This window comes from Vidua macroura, chromosome 10 (assembly GCF_024509145.1).
Source record: "Vidua macroura isolate BioBank_ID:100142 chromosome 10, ASM2450914v1, whole genome shotgun sequence".
NCBI classification, from domain to species: Eukaryota; Metazoa; Chordata; class Aves; order Passeriformes; family Viduidae; genus Vidua; species Vidua macroura.
This window is the reverse complement of record NC_071580.1, coordinates 8,429,630-8,450,320: the sequence shown is the minus strand read 5'-3', so window position 1 is coordinate 8,450,320 and position 20,691 is coordinate 8,429,630. Positions and strand designations below refer to the sequence as shown.

Sequence of the window (20,691 nt, the reverse complement as noted above, 5' to 3'; positions counted from 1 at the left end):
GGAAAGGTAACTGTGCAGGATAAAAGAACTTGCAGGGCTGAGACAGCCCAAAGACATCAGAAAAAAAAATATCCTTGGTAGCAAAATCCGTCAAGGCCCGGAGGGGGATGGCTGCTCCCCAAGGCATGGGGAGATGAGCCAAGTGCGACAGCCAGGCTGGCGGGGCAGGGGCCCGTCCTGCGGTGCCTGAGGGAGCCGAGCAGGGCACGGCCAGGTTATTGAAGGAGCCACTTCACTGCTGGGGCAGGGAGGCAGGCCTGGCGGCGAGCCCTGGGCGTGAGTTAGCATGGTGTGTGTGGTCACGGCAGCGAGCCAGGCACAGCCCAGCGGTGTCCGGACAGCGTGAGGGACACGGGGCTGCAGGTCTGGAGCTGCCTCTGCGGCTGGGGCCGGGCGCAGGCACGGCTGCCGTGCAGCAGGAGCTGCAGCTCGGGCAGGGCACAGACGCTGCAGCCTCGGCTTTAGGCAGCTCCTGAGGGAAGCGGGGCGGGACAGCCCCGGCCGTGGCCTCCCCCAGCACTGCCCGGGAGCCTGTGTCCCCAAGGCCACCAAGGAAGAGCCCCGGTGTGCTGAGCCTGGTGAAACCGAGAGATTTTTGGAGTTAAGTTAACAAAACGAATGAAGCATTTATAATTTAGCTTGTAGAGTTATGTATTGAATTTTAACCTTTTACTTACGAAACCTCTGCCTGGTACAAAGGGCATAGGAAAATGCAAATTTCTGAAGCTTCTTGCATAAAGAACAATACCAGAAGAGGCAAAGAACCCAGATAAAGAAGCTCCTCTGTCTCCAAGCCTATCAAGACTGACAGACCTACTCAGATAAGCACCAAAGGACCAAAAGCGCACGCGCAGAGAGGAAAAGTTCAAAAGTTCAGTCATGAGGAAGACCACAATCTTCAGCCTCAGGACCACCGAGAGACCCCCGTACGACCACCACAGCAAACCACGCGCGCCCAGGAGGGCGTGGATTTATTTAGCATGAGAGGCGAGGACAGGCGGGGCCAGGGGTTGAATATGCACGGCAAAGTTGTGCAATGTATTGCATGTGGAACACCTTTGGGAATAAAAGTGTGGGTCAGACCGAGGCTCGGGGCACAAGTTTTGGAGAGTTATCTCACTTGTGCCGGGCGCTGACATACATACCCACTTCATAACTACCCCAGGTTATGGAGTCTATTTATTTATTCCGCGTATCGCTTCACTGGCACCCCGCACCAAAAACCCCCGAACAGCGACGCTCCCGGGCCTTAGAGGGTCACAGCACGGCACAGGGCACGGACAGGGAACAGCACTGCAGCACTGGGTAGCAATAAAAGCTAGTGAGGTTTTGCTATTTTGTGGGTAAACTTCTTAATCATAATGGGAAGAGCTTAGCCTATTTTTTTTATTTCCCGTAGAAAATCTCAAGAGAGATTATTTTTTTCTTAATGCTTCATACCTCACTTAAAGCATGTGGAAGAGCCTACACATGTGTGAAGCCTCTGCACATAATTCTGGCTGGTGAAGGATCAAATCCAGGCTATTGAGATTGTTATGCTCTAGTGATGCTGCTGTGCAGGAAAAACAATGATTTAAAAAATCAGCCTAATTCTTCCTTGAGATAGGTGATATTAACTGCTTTATAATAAAAGCCACAGGGACACTCGACAGCCTGCAGCCAAAAAAAAATCGATTTCACTGAAGTCAGACATGGTAATTGTACTGACAAAAACAAACATAAATAAATGAGAAGACAAGAAGAAAAAGAATGAACATAGGAAAGAAATGTCATCTGTGGCCAGGAGTACACTGATATTTGCAATAATTAAGGGGTTTGTATGAAACCATAAAGCCTTTTTCCAGTTGCCCCCAGATCTGTAAGAGCATTTCTTCAAAACAAAATCAATAAAATATTGTTTCTGAAGCTTTTATGATACTGTATCATCCCTAGAGATCCTGGAAAATTTCTACATTTAAAGAGCCTTCCAACAAAAAACTATGGTTTTGTCAAAGTATCCTGGCATTACGCAAGTTTATTAAAATATATTATTTTATTATTATAAATAAAATATAAAGTATTATTTTATTTTGAGTGGGGCCAAAATAATATTGAAATGTGTGGAATTATATTCACAGAAACTATATTTGCATTTTCAGTCTGAAAAAATCTTACAAACATAAATTTTATATAAAGAAGTAATTTAATTGCTTCAAGGATTAAAATTAGCTAAAAACTGATGTGTGAAACATATCAGCTGAGCCAAAAATAATTCCATTTCAATCCTACATTATGAGAAACTTCAATATATTTTGGTTTAATTCATTTCAGAGTAGAAAAACTTTCAAAATCAGATAGTTCTTGAAAAATCCTAAAATTCAAATTCTAACTAATTCTTATTGCAGTAGGAGCTCCAGGCTGTGTCAGCATTCTCTTTTTTATCAAGTCATCGAATGACAGCATCTTGTTTTTCCCTCGGGAAGTTTCACCTTTGCCAGCTCAGGTTTCTCTAACACAACCTGTGTGTTCTCCTTCCCTGGACAGGAGCTGCTGATCTGCCATATGCCAAAATCTGGGATCCCAGGCCCTGCTCCATGGCCTCACACCGAGCACCCACGGCTGCCTTCAGTGAGTCAGGGAACAGAGCACTGGGGCAACAGCCAGTCACACTTCAGGGATTTTCAAAACACTGGGTTTGCTCCTCTTTTCAGTTAATCACCACACTTCTCACTTCTGCTGCAGAGTCCTTTTTATTAACTGTTTACACGTCGATTCTATTCTCACTGTGGCTCCATCAGTTTAATGACACTACTGAGATTTTATCAACATACACAACCACATTCTTCCCCTAAAGGAGCACTGGGGAAGAAATCAGCTTCATTAACTGCTAGTCACAGCCACGAATACCCCATTTCACTCAGTTCTTTTTCTTGACGATGGCTCCTTACAACAGTAAATTGCACAGCCACAGTGAGTGAAGATAAATGGAGTGGAGTTGGTGTGAACATAAGCAGGGGAAACTGGAAAGTCTGGATGCCCAGTTTTGAGCATTCCATTTGCATACTGTGTAGCCTGTTATGCAGATGAGGCTCAGAAATTACATTTGAATCAATAATTTCCCTAACCTGGATTTGGGATTTGGGTTCAAAGACTTCTCTCATTTAAAAATAAACAGAAGAAGGAGGGGTGTTTATTTGAGCAGTAACTGTACCTCCAGCACAGATCAGCAAAGCACCTGTGGTCAGTGCAGAGTCATGAGCATTTCCTTTATTTGCTGTGGCCACTCCAGCACAGAGTCCATACACAGTTTCAGTGTCACCTGGGCCACCACCAGTGTTTGCCATAATAGAGTCCCAGTACTGATGTCCGAGATTAAATTCTTGAATTACAAGAAGGAGTCTGAAGTATAGTTTCTGTGTTTCCTTTGTCCTCAGGACACACCTGGATACTGCAGCACTCCATATGGCATTGTTATTATTAACAGCTGCTAGCATTTAGTCATCAGGACTTCAAATCCTGCTGCTGATTCAGCACCTTTATGCCAATCTTTGAGTGGGCCAGCACTGCAGCATTCTCCCTCCAGCACACCCACATGGGCAGCTTGCCCCCACACAGTGACTCTCTGAGACAGGAAATTATCCTAAAAACACACCCAGGTTTTGCTGAACCTCTCCATCTTCTGGCCTGGCCTCAGCTCCCAGGCAATGTGAGCAAAGCAGCTGGGCAGTACCACACCCTGCATCCCTCCAGCCACACCCCAAGTGCTCCTCACCTCCTCCCGGGACTCTGAACTGTTACGTGCTGCTTGTCCTTGTCCTGCAGAAAACAGGCCAATGACACAAAGAAGCCCTTCATCCAGTACTGGAGATGAGAAGCAGATGGATTTGGGCAGACAATTCCCAATTCACTTTTCAGTTTTGTTTTACTGTTTTTCAACACTTATTGATCTTATGATGTAATATCATTCATTAATAACTTATCTGGGCAATATGTGGTCTAAAATGTGGTCTGATGTTTGAGCAAACATTCCAATTTCACATGACAACATTTTTAATTCAGGCATAGATAAATGATGGTCAATGACCTCCAGGACTGTTGACATTTTTATCTGTTATTTTCAAGCCTTTACCTCAGAAGATAGGTGAGGCACCATGAATGCAAAAATAGGAACAGTAATATTCAAAGGAAACAGAAGATTTTTAAAAGCAAGACCCAGACATCAAAGTTCTTAAATGGGTTTTAAAAACAAGGTTTTTATAATAAAAACTAAGTATAAATTCTATTTGTGTGACTTCAGAACCTATCTATTGCACACACTTCATAGTTAAGCATTTTCTTCTGCATCTGAGAGGTAGAATTCCTTCTGACTCCATTCTTAACATCAAATTCTCAACCTCACTTTTTCCCCCAGCCTCTCAAGCCCCTCTACAAAAAGTTCAGTCTTTCAACATATCCTTACAGTCATCAATTTACAATTAGACTGCTTTTTTTCTGAAAAGCAATTTGCAGCCAAAGACACTGAGGACAAGACAAGCAATACTGACACCCTTTTTATTCCCTGTATTAGTCCTTGAGGCCTCCTGAGCAACAAGACTTCTGTAACTATGTTGTCAACCTCCTCACTTGACAGTTTGTCTCCTCCAAATAGCTTTTGAACTTAAGGTCTCTTTGAATGAAATTTGATAGACAAGGTGATGAAACTTCTACAAGTTTGATAAAAAAACTGGTGACTGGTAAAGAAAAATAAGCTGCAGGCAGAGAGAGGAAGCTGGAGCTGCTGCTCTGAAAACCATAACCAAAGCAAATTTGTCTAAATTTGCATTTGCATTGGAAGCATCCTGTTTACACCCAGCAGATAAAAATAAGACATGTCACATTTACATATTTTTTCTGTCCTACTTGGGGGCATTCCTGTTAAGTGCAGAGCCACCCTAAGAACTGCAAATCTTTTTTGGTTTTTGCATCAAGACCAATAAGGCCTGAAGCTCTGAGGAATTTTAAACTGAAAAAAAAAAAAAAGAGAAGCCAGCCCAGAATTCACCTCTAAGCAGCTAAAGCCACATGTGTCTGTGTTAGCCGGGCTCTGGCTTGGGAGCAGGAACAGGAGTGGCTGCAGAGCAGCACAGTATGAGATGGGAAAGGCTTTGCTGCCTGCACAGGTGACCGAGCTGTGCCATGTGGTGACACCAGCCTGGGTGTGAAGCACTCCTGCAGAAGGCAGAGAACAATCTGCTCATAACAGCTGTGCTCCCAAGAAACCAGGGATGTCTGTAAATAATTACAGCTGTACTTTAGGAAAGGAGGATTTGGTTATTGCATATCATCTCCTTTATGTGTCAGCTCTCCTTCTCCTATCCCTCTAGATTTATTATGCATTTCATACACTGTTTTTCAAGTGGGGAAGATAAGCCTCTTTGATGTGCTCTCCCAGTGCTCTGGAGAGGTTTAGGATGGATGTTTATTACCATATCCTTAAACTTCGAATGTGGATCACCTCTTACTGTTGCAAGTCAAGCCTTGGTAAAAGTCATAAATGAGGTTTTGATACACTACACAAGAGAAATTCCATGTTTGGATAAATATTTCTATTCCTTCCAGCAAACTATGTACAGAGATGCCTTCATTAAAGCAACACACAAAACTTAAAAGTAATAACTATAAAAACAAAATAAGTTTTTTAGAAGATATCAAACTGAAGAAGAAGTGATAAAAATACATTATTCTGACTTAAATATAACCAATATTTAATTAACTGCTCTTACTGTGCCTGGAGTTCTTGTCAATGCTGTACTTTAATAAAAGGGTCCAATCTTTCCTCTCTGAAGAAATCAAGGACAAAACTCTCTAGAGTTGGAACAGAATCTTACTTTATTTCTGCAGTCAATTTTGCAGGAATTGCACATTTTCCACTGTTTATTCATACTGTTTCAATTTCACACATAAAATATACATAAGCTATGGTAAAAAAAATTATAAGTGTCACAATGAACAACCCAGAACAGAAGAGGAAAAAAAGAACAATCTGCAAACAACAGACGGCTGAAGGGATTATGTTATAAATCACCTAATCCAATGCTTTTCTTCAGTATCACTGCCCATTTGAAAAAATTAACAAGTAATTCATTGTAACAAATGAATTGGGGTGCAATTTGGAACACAGTAATGACAGGAACTTTATTTTTAACTGATGGGATATATTTCAAATGTCTTTGATTATTTACACAACATTTATTTCACTGCTTTTTTTTCCATCTTCTGGAAGAGATTCTGAGTAATTATAATGAAAAATATTATAAAACCAAGCCAAAGGAAATGCCCTATTTCATCAGAACAGTTGCACATCCAGCCCAGTATCCATCTCCCAGTGGCAAAAGGCAGTTGTGGTTAGAAGAAGCTTATGACCTCACCCTCTCTGCAAAGCATTCCCCGTGTACTTTTCCAGCACCCAGAATCATTGCACCAGGGACATTAAAGAGCATTCTTCTGCTGAGTCCTTCTGGTATCCAGGTCAGGACCTGCTGCCCATAAAGTTTTCTAAGCAATTTCTGCCCCCCATGACAGTATCTGCATCCAGATCTTTCTGTGGCAACAAATTCCACAAGTGAGGGGACTATTTTTAACCATTTTAAACTTACTCATTATGGTTTTGGGTGCCCCTGGCTCTAATATTATAAGATGTTCCATTTAGCTTATCTGTTACTAGAGAACTGTTAAGTGTGTCCTGAACTAACTATGAATGAAATATACTGCTTCAGCTCAGTTCATTTTTAAACATGATTTCTTAGACAACAGACATGCTAAGAGATGGAATTTTTAAAAATAAAGATTAATTAAATGAGGTAATTGTTAAAGATGATTATTCACTGTATTTCTGAAAGTTTCTCAAAAAAAAAAAAAAAAAAAAAAAAAGAAGTAAAAAAACCCTTCATGGTCAAGCATGTAAATCCAAGTCATAGAATCATAGAATGCTTTGAGTTGGAAGGGACCTTACAGATCATCTATCTTCCAGCCCCAAGTCAATTATACAGCCAGCACCTTTTCTGTGAGAAGCTAATCCAGTCTTCACATCAACCTAGAGATGGAAAATTCCTCATCTGAGTCTGACCTTGTCATTTTGGATTCACTTTGCATTTTCGTATTTTCTTATTCAGTGTTTGAATTTTGTATTCCATCTTCAGTCACTCCCTGACAAGCAATTACTGCCTTTTAAGAATATCTTAAACTATCCTGAATAAAAGATTTTTAATACAGTGAGACAACATCTCATCCTTTCTGCTTAGGAGAGGATATTGGCATATCCTTGAAAGGTATAAATCTTACTAAGTACTGCATTATTTTATTAAATACAAAAAGAAAAACTACTAGCAATTCTCTAAACAAGTCTAAGAAGGTTACCACAGACAAAAAAGCACACAAAACTGCTCAGGCTGAGAATGTGAAGGCAGCTTTATGTAACTTCTTGCCATACCTAGATTACACAGCTATTAGGCCAGTCAGTCCCTTTCTGAGTACCAGTCTGAAATGATGTAAAGCTCATAGAAATCTGCTCTAAATTTTCTTGAGCTGGAGGAGTAGCAGGTACTCACATAGCAGCTACAGAGCACCAACCTGCAGTGCACCATGAGCTATATCCCTTTTCCACATCTGAGTGAATTCCTTATTTCCCTTTCACTAGTTGCCTGGTGGCTAAGGATCTGTAAAAACAGGGATATGGATATAACTATAATTTGACCACAAATATTTCAGTATATTTTCAGTTCAACTGTTTTAATAGTAAACAGAAGACCAAGATTGTGTCATATCTGCAAACATAAACTGGACCTTCTTACTGCCAGGCTCAGCCTTACACAGTTAGAAGTACTTTCCACGATAAAGCACCATTGCACAATGTCTGCCTAAAGAATCATAAAGGGGCCCTTTGATGGGTAGTTCAGAGAGTGTTATAAAGCCCACTTTCCTCAAAATCTGCTCAATCACTATATAATCATTTACTCGCTGTTTGCAAATGTTAATCCAGGGTCAAGGTAATGGCTGTCTGACACGACACTTAAATTTATGTAAAACCATGCCCTTTTAGCATTCATTTATAACTTTGGTGTGCTGCCCTGATTTAAAAGCAGGCTGGCTTTATCAGGGCATGGGCACAAGTGACCAAACACTGCAAACAAAATGCTGCTTCTAGCTTCAGCTTTTTTTCTAACACTACTGCAGTGCTCTAAAGCCCAAAACGAAATAAGCATTGAACCTGCAGACTGTAACACCATTGAAACAGATGCAGGAGTGGCCCTGGATTTGGTCAACAGGCATCGCAGAGATGGTTATGTTTTTGGTTTATTCCGTGTTGCTGATGCACATGAACTACATTTAGTAAGTATGAACTTAAAGGCTGATTTACACAAGACTGTGATTTTTAAATAATGAGCCAGGTCATTAAGAGCTTATGTTTATTGCTTTACTAGAACAATGTTGATGTATTCCAGTGAATCAGCTGTGATTTACACCACCTCTGTATTCATTTGTGTATGATTTATTGCACGTAAACTTGATTTCAAACAATGCTGAATGGCCTCTCTTCTCTTGCCCAGCAGGATGTTTGCATACAAGATGCTCTGAACAGCTTTATACAGCTCTGGAAATTAATCTGTTCTGTCTGCTGTCTGGTTTCAGATATTATATTCAAAATTTATATTCAGAAGGTTTCTTTATTCCATGAATGTCTAACATTAATTAGACCAATGTATCCTGCAAGATTGTTTTTTTGTTATTATCTTAATTTCAGAGATAGCTGAAGAAACTGGTGGAAAGGGAAAAAGGCAGAGGAAGTCAAAGGAGATGCTACTCTGCAAAACAGGGGAGGGACTGGATAGAGAATCCCTATCGGTCATTTTCTATGTCCTTCCTATTACTATTTTTTTTTCCTAGAGAAGATACATAAGCCTTTCTCAATGACTGCTGAAATGCCAAAACAAATCAATAGCAGAAAAAGCAATAGAATAAAAATGTCTTTAACTAGTACATAAAAGAGACCAAGGACAGGCAGATTTACTAATCCACCTGGTAGCTTTTAGCTGCTTGACTATGAAACTGGTATCCAGGCACACATGCACCATCCCAGAAGTCTCAGTATGGCAACAGAAAAAACAGGCTAGTTTTTGATGGAGCTGCTCAGTACTGCCTGTACAGACAAGTACAGGTTCAGAAAATGACCCAAAGCCCAGGTTGTCACAGGTTTTCAGGTACACCTGCAAAAAAACCTGATGGATTTTTTGGCTTTTCAAAGACAAGAATGCAGCAAGTTATACCATTGGGTTGTACACAGCAGCCAGGCAGTTAAAGAGCTTCATCTAGGAAGGATCTCTTCTACATTAAGAGATTTAAACCCTGAAGTCTCCTGTCCTTGAAGAATTCTGCTGCCATGTAGCTATGTGTATGCCACCCCTCTGAAGTGGTACCACCAGGAAGTAAGACATGCAAAATGCATTGAATGAATGAATGATAAAAAGCAAAGTTGTGTCTAAAAAGAAAAATCTCACTGTTTCTACATTTTAAGCAACTATTGACTATATAAAGTATAAACCGTAACTTGGAATATGGACTAGTGCTGAGGATTCAGACTTCCAGATGAATGCCAGAAGCACTAGATGACCACATTTGTTTTGCTTTGTACCCTTAATGAATTTTGCCATCTTTGCAGTCCAGGGCCACAGCTTCATTTGTCACACAGTGTCTACAAGAACAGAAAAGATACTTCTATCTGACTGCTAAAGAATGCTCCCTGTAAGGTCTCTGTACGTTCTCAGACCCAAAGCCACCAGATGTGATCTCCTGCACACTAATAATGCACGTTATCGTGCAAGAATTTTTTTTGGTTCCACTGCCAAGATAACATTAAGAATATGTATATATTTAAAAAAAAAAAAAACACCAAAATACTATTTTTATTCCTCCATGCAATAGTGTGCAACAGGTTTATCATACCAGCCCCCTCAGAAACCTAAGCAGAGCAATTCCAGCCAAATCTCTGCTGGGTTTACACAGGAGTTCTAGAAGCATAAGATACTCAGGTATCCCAAACAAAACAGTTCTGGACATGTGCAGAATTGTAGTGAGCAAAATGCTTTTAAAACAACCAAGAAGATACATTTTTTTCCCCAAGAGCTATTGAGCAGGTGAACAGAGGAATTTTCTACTCCATATTTGAATGTAGGCACTTAACCCCTATTTTAAAATTAGAGACAATGGTAAGATATACAAATATTGCAAAACTAGTGTTTAACATGACATTGGTGGACTCTCACTAGTGAAAATATTGCACTAGACTGCAGCAATTCTTCAACAAGGTCTTATCTATAAAGAAACACTGAAAGAGGAACCTGAATGGATGGAACTTCATAAAGCCCAAGGACACTTATTCACAGTGCAGGGCATGTTTTTATCTAAATGACAAAATAAAATACATATGTGTTTATTCTGAATGTGCATACAAGGGCTGAATAAAGTTTAAATAATCCATTCCAAAACTGTTTCTGTGGGCCACAGAAAAATTCTTAGCACCACATGCTATTACACTGCCATCCAAATTCAAATTTTAATTCTCCTAACAGTATTTGCTCAGGAGACAGAACATACTAGAAGAGTTTCAGAGTTAAGGATTCTGATTGGGATTATTAGAGTTTTGTTGCATCACTCCCTGAATAAACTGAGCAGGAAGCAAAGTTCTGAAAGAGTATCTGGTCACTAAAGTAATTTGAAATGGATGTAGATACATAATTGGCTCCCTAGACAACTGATGTCCTAATAGAACAGTATGTTCCACGGGAAAATCAGAAATGGGAATGGCGACCTTTTAACATTGGCATTTTCCTACTTGATGAATGTCAGATTAACAACAGACATTTTTCACAGGTTATCAACAGAAGGATAAGAGGCAACAGGTGTAAGTTGCAGCAAGGGAAATTCTGACTACACATAAGACTAAAAATAATCGTGGAGAAAGTTGTTAAGTACTAGAATGGCCCAGAGATGTTGTGGGATGTCTGTCTTGGTGATACACAGAATGCAGTTGAAACTTTGAAGTTTCAGTTTTGCCTTGAGCAAGTGGCTGGGCAAGATGACCTCCAAAGGTCCCTTCCAGCCTGAACACTTTCTATGCTGTCAGCTTTGAAAAACCTTAATAGAGAACTGAAGAAGCTTCATTAAAGATTAAACATTGCGACCTCAAAAAAAGTTTCTTTCAGATCCAACTTCTTGTCTACAAACTTTTTTTTACTTGCACTTCTCTTCCAGGGAAATTCAACGGTACTATACTTAACTTTGGATGTGCTGGAAACAGAATGCTCTGTCTTATCCAGAAGACACTGGGAGTCCTGTGAATACAGTGACGTCTATCCAATGGCAAGCAATGGCATCTGCACTAACTCATACACCAATAATGCACTAACTTGATCTTCATCTGAACTGCCCAGAAATTTGTGTCACAAAATCGCTCAGTGAAGACTGGGCTTTAATATGGTTCATTCTAAACCAAAATCTATCCAATTCTAGAATGTTAAACATATGCTAAAGGCTTGGGAAAGGATTGGCTCTTCAATTAAGTATAACTTTATTTAACTTGCTGTCTCAAAGAAACTATACTCCACATTTCATTGCTTGTAGCAGATCTTACGTTTTAGGGGTAATTTGCTGACAACTAAAGGGCACTAGAAATTATTTTTTAAGCATGTTCCTGGTATATGAGGCAGAAATACCAGTGGTATATTTTGTCAGTTTTCTGTCATAACATTTGTGGCATGACAAGGTGAAATATTGGTAGTGTCATTACATGAATGATATACAGCAATACTTGTCCTTTCTTTTGCACTCCAGTGATGACAACTCCCAGTCCAAAACTTTATTTACATAGGAGTTGTGATACTATGACAAAGGACAAAGCAGAAAGGCCAGGAGCAGAGAAGAGAAAGCATTTATTCTTTTTTTTTTTTTTAATGGAGAAAAGGAATGAATGAAAAGGTCCACCCACTTTTGACAAAGATTTGCGTAACCTGGTATTTTAACCTTCCCTTCTTGTCTTATCCACTCTAAATAAGTATCAGGATGACTAAGAAAGCTGTTTCAGTTTTCCATTGTCTACTCAACCATGTGAACTGAGAATTAAAATAAAAGCTCTTGTAGAGAGAGATCCCATTTTATCTGAAGACAAATTTTGAGTGGTACCTGATCAAACATTCCATTAATGACCACATCTGTTATTCTTAGAGGTACTGCATATTAAAAGGAGGTATAATTTCTATGATCGCCTACATCCAATTAAATCCAGGGAAAATAACATCATAATCATGTATTCTTTTTTCCTCTCAGGACTTTGGGCAATGTAAGATTATCACATATACAAACCATCTGCTGAAGAAACCTCAACTATATGGATTTAATTGTACATTAAGTCCAGGTAAAATAACCACTGCTGTAAGCCAATGCATACCTTAAACCAGCCCTTGAACCAAAGTCTGTACACTACCAGTGTATGGAAACCGTAACAGATCCTTTCATCTGCTTGTAATTCATATTTTAGATAATTCAAATGGAATGTTAAGAATGAGTAATAGAATTAAGGTTACCCTACTCCTCTAAACCAGACTTTATTGATGTCAGCTGATATCACCATTCCAGTCTACCAAAATATGATAATGAATATTGGAACAAACGTAAACTCGGGAAGACTGCACATTTGGGGTGGTAAGATTCTAAAGTGATTTATAAGAATACTCATTTTCATGGGTTTGGGTTTTGTTTCACATTACAGAACAAACTCTTATTTGTGGAGTGAGGGACAGGTATTTCACTTCCAAGGAAATACTGCATTTAAGTTTCTCATTATGAGTTCACATTAAAGGCATGGGCACACTCCCAAGAGTATTAATATCCACTGTAATATTAGTCAATTATTTGTTTTCACAGTTCCACCTGACTTAGTAGAGTGCAAAGATTGTCCTGTGAAACTTGAAGCCTTAGAAGTCACTGAGCAACATAAAGATATTGCTGCAAAGGCCCTGAAGAAATTCAACAGTGAAGGTAACCACACAAACAACTTTGCTGTGGATAAGGTTGAAAGAATTTTAAAGATGGTAAGTGGCATTTTCTCCTAGAATTCCTTAGAAATGACACAATTTTGTGAGCAACTCCAAGACCATGGGACCAGAACTCAAAACCTTCTAGCATCAGATCTAAGTTGAAGGTCCTACTTTAGCAAAGACTTGTTATCAACTTCAATTTAGGTGTGTGAAAGCAAAAGGACTTCTCATTTGCTAAAGAACTATGGCAGTGTGATGGCATTCAGAATTCAAGGCCTTCTTTTTAATTTTGACATACATGACATACATGAGTTTATTTACTACTGAGCAGACTTTGAGATGGACAGTCATGTATTATTGCAGTCACACTTTTGTCAGTTGCAGATGGATAGTTTTTTACTCTTAGAATATTTAGCAAATGGGTACAACCATTTGGGAACATGCTCAGCATCATTTTGACTCTTGCTGCAGAGCAAAGCAGCACTCTGAGGAAGGGGGGTGAATTTGTACTGTAACTCTTGAAGAACTTCTGGGTCTGGTAAATATCTCCATATCTAAGTGAGGTCAACATGAAGACTTACCCTTTGTGTGATTTGAAGTATATTAATAACAAAATTTCTTGTTGGTAGATACTGGAGACTTTCACTCAAACAGCACAGGATCATTCTGCCAACACATATGTCAGCTCAGGACACCTCTGTAATGAGGTCCCATGGCTCCCACCATAATACATGTTGATCTTGGAAACTGCCTAAATGATAGCATGCCAAACCCACCCCCCTGCAGCTTTTAATATCTCTCGGAAACCTGACAGTGTCCCACACTGGAGCCCTGTGCACCTTGTATCCCTACTGCCTTTTAGAAAGGGATTGTTTTCACATTGTCTGGGTTCATTTGTTTCTCCCCAAACACTTTGTTTTCACACTTCACCATCTTCAGCTACAGCAACACTTTACATTGTACCACTGGATTTTAACACTCAGAAACTATGAATTTCAATAAAAAACCATACCATAAAGTATGTGCATGCATTTTAAACCAATTTAGTTAAACTAGTGAAACTCGTATATGCACACATGCTAAAGACACCTTCAACACAGACTTGAAATAAAAGTACTGCTATAGTTGGAAATTAAAATGAAACACCTCTTTATGGATTTTAATAGGATCACAAAGGCTTTCTCCCATGTTCGTATGGAGTAAGGCTTTCTCCATAACTAATGCCCTTGACAACAGAGAAAGCAACATTATCACAGTAACTGGCAGAATTTCACCTCAAATTAACATCAGCACTCTAATACTATGTACTCCCATCACTGGAAATGGGTGATTGCCATCCAATAGATCTTTCTACTTTCTCAGAAGCAGCAGTTCAGTTTAGGGAGAACACTCCAAGGACACTACTTCCTAAAGACACAGGCTGTAAAAGTAACAGATTTTATAACACACACATACTAAACAAAGAATTAAAGCAAGCATTCCTGGAAACTGTAAGGGTGTGAGATATAAATTATCTAACCTGTTTTCCTTGCTGAATATGTGTATGTGCATGAACATTTGAACAGGACAGGTAAGGAAAGCTTGAGGTAGATGGGATTTTGACAATGAGATGATGTATGATTGCTCTGAAAATTACAAGACTTTAAAGACACCTAGTTACCACTTCTTCTTTGACCTCTTGGTTTCAGACTGCCTCCCGTGAAGGTCACATATTAGGATTCTCTATAAAAGAGACCAACTGTTCAAAATCTATGCAGGAAACAGATCAGGCATTGGAATGTGATTTTCTGCATGACTGGCACACTGTAAGTAAAGTCTTAGAACGAGAACTGATATAAGGGGTGGTACCAGGAAGGTTCTACCAATATATTTTCAAGTGTTTAGTATAAGCATGCAGCCAAACTCAAAAATAAAAATCCAGCATGTCCAAGCCCAGATCCTAATTTTACAGCTGCTCTATTATCTTTTGTAAGGAAACAGTCTGAACTCTCAAATCCTAATGTAACTGGAATCTGGCATGTTAGAGGCCTAGAGTTTTTCAGGTTGTATCTGGCTTTTGGATTCAAATTGTGGCCAATCCCTAGCAAATCATTCATGCTATGTCCATAAAAACTTTTACACCAATATGAGTCATAGATCCTGAAAAAAATATATGCCTTATGTAATCCCAGTAAGCTCAGGGTCACTTTTTTCTCTGCTGCAGAAGAATGGAGAGTGGAATAACTCAAGGTCATCTGCAGAAAACTATCAAAGTATTCTCTTCACCCCATTTTCCCATTACTATTATAGTCTACACCAAAGAAACAGCTAGGCAAGATCTCATAATTTCAGAATAAATTATTTCCCAGAAATGAACTTGAAATAATGAAATAAAACATGGGAAAAAAAATGTAAAACTTTTGGTTTATAAGGTTTACATCCGTTTCGGTTTGATGGTTTACATCCATCATCTTCTCTGGTTTTTTATATTCCAGAAGACTGGAAAAGGTTGTAAATTAACTGGTAAGGCAGCCACAAGTTCACTAGAACAAAGCACAAGGCAGATGGCAATAGAGGGTCTGAATTCTGTTCTCAGTGCTGCCATGCTGCTGTTTGTGTGCAAAATGCCGTTACCATTTGCAGTCACTGAACGCAATGGGCTACTAGTGACCCAAACAAATATCAAGACAAAGCACCCAGTACAGAGAGCACACACAGACCCCATCACCTGTGTTCTGTGCTCTTTCACCTGAACAATTCCACACACAACAACTGGGACAGCAAGAGAAAGTCACAGCACACAGGATGCTAAGGGAAGTAATGCAAAAAAATTACAACAAATTGCTTTTAAAAAAATAAATGCAAGAAAGCTCTGCCTTGAGCTTTATCTGAAGCAGCATAGCTACACAGTGCCAGGTTTTGAGAGCTTTGAGCAGAATTACAGAATAGTCCAATCTGAACAGATGTTTGACAAACAAAGACAGAACAAAAAAAAAAAAAGCAAGAAAAATCAGGCACCCAAGGGTACTCATTTTGGAGGCATTAGTGGCTGGCCAATCTCTTAGACATCAAAAGGGAAGTGAGATGCAGAGTAGTAGGCCACTAGGTGCACGTGACAAAGTGCATGTAGAGTGCATCACATGAAGAGTCAAGAACCTTCAAAAACTGCACATATATTAATCATTATTAATCACTGGCAAGCATTGGTTGGAAGGCTCGGGATCTGGCTAAGTTGTGTCAATATACTTATGTGTCAAAGGAATAGCCTAACTTGTAAAACGTTGAACATTCAGTAACTTGTATTAATTCCATCACAAGAACCCAGGTGTGCATTGTGGGTTTTTTCCCTTGTCTTTTGCTTAGCACATGGGATTCTGCAAGGCAAGAATTATCAGTGATGCAGATGAAGCTGATGGAACAGATATAAGCTGTGAAATCTACCATCCCTGGGTATGTACTCTCTATGGACACGTCTCATGCAGGTTGCAGGAACCTTGCTTAGTCCAGACTGGCAGATGATTGTAACATTTATGCAAGTTTTCTGTTGCCTGGGTGTGATGCAGCACATCAGGACAGACTGATGGCAAGTCCTAGGTCAGTCAAAGGATGAATCAGAATTGAGCTGTTCCTACTATTCCTTCCAAGTGTGTCTTCTCTCAGTTCGATCACTTGACTAAGTGAGTAGAGATTGGCAAAAAAGTTCAAAGGAATTTTAGAAAGCAAGGGGAGGGGAGATGATCTTTATCATATCTGGTATTCCAGTTTATATCACAACAGCTACTCCAGTGTGGATTTGTTTTGTTTTGATCTATCACAAATACTTCTCAGCTGGTTATATAATTTCAACATGGTCTAGTGTTTCCAGTAGATTTTCAGTAACTTGGCATTTTATTATCTATTCCTTCTCCTCCATCATGAAAAAAATAGAGTTTTTTTCTCTTAAAGATCATCAGAGCTATGAATGCAAACCTGCTAACTCCCACCTCTCTCTTTCTCATCAATTTCTTCTGCTCTATCAACACCTGATTAATACTTCCTCCCTGGTGTTTTTATAAACAGCACCATGGCTGTGGGCGAAGATGGAAACATTCAGCTCTGGGACATCCACACAGACATCCCCACTGTCATCATCATTTTGGTCACAGACATCACCATAAGCATCACCACAGACATGAATGCCCCCCCTCTTCTCAGTCCAGACCTGAAGACCCTGAGCATAACTCCAAATCTAGCAAGGAAGATCAAGACAGCAACAAAGGACTTTCTTCTCCCCCTCCTCCCCATGATGAACCAGATCATGACCATCCTCCTCACCACCATGGACCACCCTGTCCCCCTCCCCATGGACCAGGTCACCACCACCCTCCTCACCACGATGGACCACCCTGTCCTCCTCCCCATGGACCAGATCATGACCATCCTCCTCACCACCATGGACCACCCTGTCCCCCTCCCCATGGACCAGATCACCACCACCCTCCTCACCACCATGGACCACCCTGTCCCCCTCCCCATGGACCAGATCACCACCACCCTCCTCACCACCATGGATGGCACTGTCCCCCTCCTCCAGGACACCCTCCTCATCACTGTCATCACTATCACAGACATCATCACAACAAGACAAGCATATCAGGGAAGTATTTTCCATGCCAAGTAACAGGAGCTGTCTATCGCATCCCAGTTCCAAATCAGCAGGATTCTCTCACACCTCCCACTGCAAACTTTCCTGAACTATCCCAATGCAACCTTCACTTTTCCAGCACTGGCTCAAAACTAAAAGAAATGGCAGAAGATCCAGGCTTTCCGGATCACCCTACACGATCAAAATCATGCCCCGGAAAACCCAAACTTGACCTCCCAAAGATTTTGCCTTTATTTCCTCATAGCCTTGTAACAGAAAATTCTCCTATATGACCTCAGAGAAAGATGTTCCTGGCTCAATAATTTCATGGGCAACTGCATTTCTACAGTCAATGAAAACAGCACATGGAGAAGTGGGAAAAGCATTCTGTTTCTAGGAAGGAGAATCACTGAAAATAATCATTACGTATTTCAACCTGCTTCTTCATCATGGCTATCTCAAGCTCCACTGTAACTGAAAGGCTCAAAATTCTGAGTCCCTCAGATAATTTGAATGGGTAAAAATCTCCCCAGAAAATGATGCTCCTTCAGTTCTAACAAAAAGGAAAATTCTCTAATAATGCAAATTACCATCTAAAATCTTTCCTTTTTTCATCATTCATAACTATAATGTACTTCTCCAAGGAATCTGACCTAGAGGAAACTGGACTGCTTTCCATAAAAAAGTAATCCATAACACTACATTCATGCTTTATACAGATTTATAGAAAATAAAAAATTCAACCATTTTTTCTTGACACAGTTGCCTGTTTTGTTTGTTTGTTTTGTTTTTGGTTTTTTTTTTTGTTTTTTTTTCTACTACACATAATTAGCTATTAGATATTGAACTAGAAATTATATTAAACTATTAAGCTATTTAGGTATTAAACATCCACAAAGCAAACTCTGGCATAAATTGACTAATGGTGTTTGGGTTAGCACTGTTATCTAGAAGGGGTCTGAGAACAGTTAATGACTTGCTGTCTCACTGCAGGGTGGCCTGCACAGGTGCTTCCATCGCTACAGCTGCTGGTGGTGATACATAGAAATATTGCAGTCAAGGACAGCCCTTCTCAAATAGTTCATAATTGCTCTCAGGGGACGAGAAAAGCAGATGCATGTAATAACTCTTTCATGTAAATGTTTTCTTTATTGCTGAACCTTCCTCACTGGAAACTGAGTCGGGAGGAGCAGGAAAAAAGAACAGTGGTGCCTCTTTATACTCCAGCCCCCATCAAGGTCAAGTCCATTCAGTCTGTCCAGGGACCAGCAAGCTGGTTCAGAACAGCTATGTCATCAGCAGGAATATGGGATTCTCAAGCTCAATCTCAAAAAAGTTAGTAATTTGATCATCCAAATAGCTTCTTAATGGCATAAAGTGAAACACAGTGCAAAGGCCACATTGAAGAAAAAGAAAAAAAATGAGGACTCAGTGTGACTGAGTGAAGATTGACTAATTTTTAAATGCCTGTTATCATGTATGAACAAACTTATTTCTGGTGTACTTTATCCACAGTCTCTAAAGTGCATTTTCTTTAATCAAAACTTGTAACAAGTGTGGTGAGTTTGCCCTGGCTGGGTGCCAGGTGCCCACTAAAGCTGCTTTGTCACTGCCCTCCTCAGCCAGACAGGGGAGAGAAAATGCAACAGAAGGCTCATGGGTCAAGGTAAGGATAGAGAGATCACTCACCAAATATCCTCACAGGCAAAACTGACTGGACTCGGGAAAATTGGCTTATTACTAATCAATCCAGAGTAAGAGAATGAGAAATAAAGTAATATCTTTAAAACACCTTCTTCCCAGGCTTAAATTTACTCCTGATTTTCTCTACCTTCTCTGTCAGCTGGTGTAGGGGAATGGGAATGGGAGCTGCAGTCAGCTCATCATGTGTTGCTTCTGCCCCTCCTTTTTCCTCAGGATAAGGATTCCTCACACTCTTCCCTTGCCCCAACTTGGGATCCCTTCCATTGAAGGCAGTCCTTCATGAACTGATCCAGTGTAGGTCCTTTCCATGATGTGCAGTCCTTTAGGAACAAACTGCTCCAGCCCAGGCTTCCACAGGGTCATAGCCCCCACTGGGCATCCACCTGCTCTGGTGTGGGGTCCTCCATGAGCTGCAGGTGAATCCCTGCTCCACCACTGACCTCCAGGGGTTGTAGGGGCACAGCTGCCTCACCATGGTCTGCTCCATAGGCTGCAAGAAAATCTCTGCTCCTCACCCACAGCAGTTCCTCCCACACATTCTTCACAGGCTGTGGGATTTGCATAGCTGTTTTTCCTCACATATTCTCACTCTTCTCTCCCTGGTTCTTTCCCAGTTCCTTTTTTTTTTTTCCTTCACCACTATGTTATCCCAGAGGCACTATCCCAGCACTGATGGACTCAATCTTGGCCAGAACTGCATCCATCTTGGAACTGACTGGCATTCGCTCTGTCAGACATAGGAGAGGCTTCCAGCAGCTTCTCACAGAAGCCACCCCTGTAATCCCCTGCTACCAAAACCTTGCCACACAAACGCAATACAGCAGGAAACAGCTGGAACACAGGAGCCAAGGCAGTCCCAAGGTGTTCATAGACCCAAAGCAAAGCTATTTGGTGCCATGCAGGGGAGACAAGCACCAATTCTCAGCCATCTCTAATCCTGGCTTGACCAGACTCAGACAATAGTGTTTAATCCTTTGTTCTTGTGTGTCACGTATCTGTAACAATTACAAAGCACTGTGATCACTGACTAATCCTTAAACCAGGCAGTCTCCACATGACAGCAGAGATGGACTTCTCAATAGGACCATGAAGAACAAGGTTTACCAAGTGCTATTGAAGGGTTATGAGACATTCAACCATATGCATGCGTCCGAAGACTTTTCAAACATGTTCTGAGTACTATAGTTCTCAGAACTGTTGCAACCTGAACACTAAACAGATCTATAAAATTTACAAGGTTGTTGTCCAAAACTTCATTGCCACTGTGACCTTCCTGGATGTTTTATTTAAGCCTTGTAAAATTCATTCTCGGTAGCAGCTTAGGTGTTAAGAAGTCAG

The 20,691-nt window shown here is 40.4% G+C and overlaps 1 protein-coding gene across 2 annotated transcripts; it reads left to right on the top strand.

Annotated features, from left to right (window-relative positions):
• The first annotated feature begins 8,109 nt into the window (after window positions 1-8,109).
• Window positions 8,110-18,406, top strand: HRG (histidine rich glycoprotein). Of its 2 annotated transcripts, XM_053986405.1 has the most exons (7): window positions 8,110-8,346; window positions 11,266-11,373; window positions 12,337-12,424; window positions 12,934-13,100; window positions 14,735-14,851; window positions 16,389-16,475; window positions 17,085-18,406. In XM_053986405.1, the coding sequence occupies exons 1-7, from the start codon at window positions 8,149-8,151 to the stop codon at window positions 17,940-17,942; spliced, it is 1,623 nt and encodes a 540-aa protein (XP_053842380.1). In that variant the 5' UTR covers window positions 8,110-8,148; the 3' UTR covers window positions 17,943-18,406. The 2 variants fall into 2 exon arrangements, with proteins under 2 accessions (XP_053842380.1, XP_053842379.1); XM_053986404.1 differs by lacking the exons at window positions 8,110-8,346; window positions 11,266-11,373 and adding an exon at window positions 12,548-12,711 and having other exon boundaries at window positions 12,339-12,424.
• Window positions 18,407-20,691: the final 2,285 nt, after the last annotated feature.

Excerpts from the sequence above, each read along its gene's own strand:
- HRG (XM_053986405.1), top strand. The coding sequence starts at position 8,149 with ATGCTGCTTCTAGCTTCAGCTTTTTTTCTAACACTACTGCAGTGCTCT. Across the intron at positions 14,852-16,388 it reads TTCTGCATGACTGGCACACT|CACATGGGATTCTGCAAGGC; the intron begins GTAAGTAAAGTC and ends TCTTTTGCTTAG. Across the intron at positions 16,476-17,084 it reads GTGAAATCTACCATCCCTGG|CACCATGGCTGTGGGCGAAG; the intron begins GTATGTACTCTC and ends TTTTATAAACAG.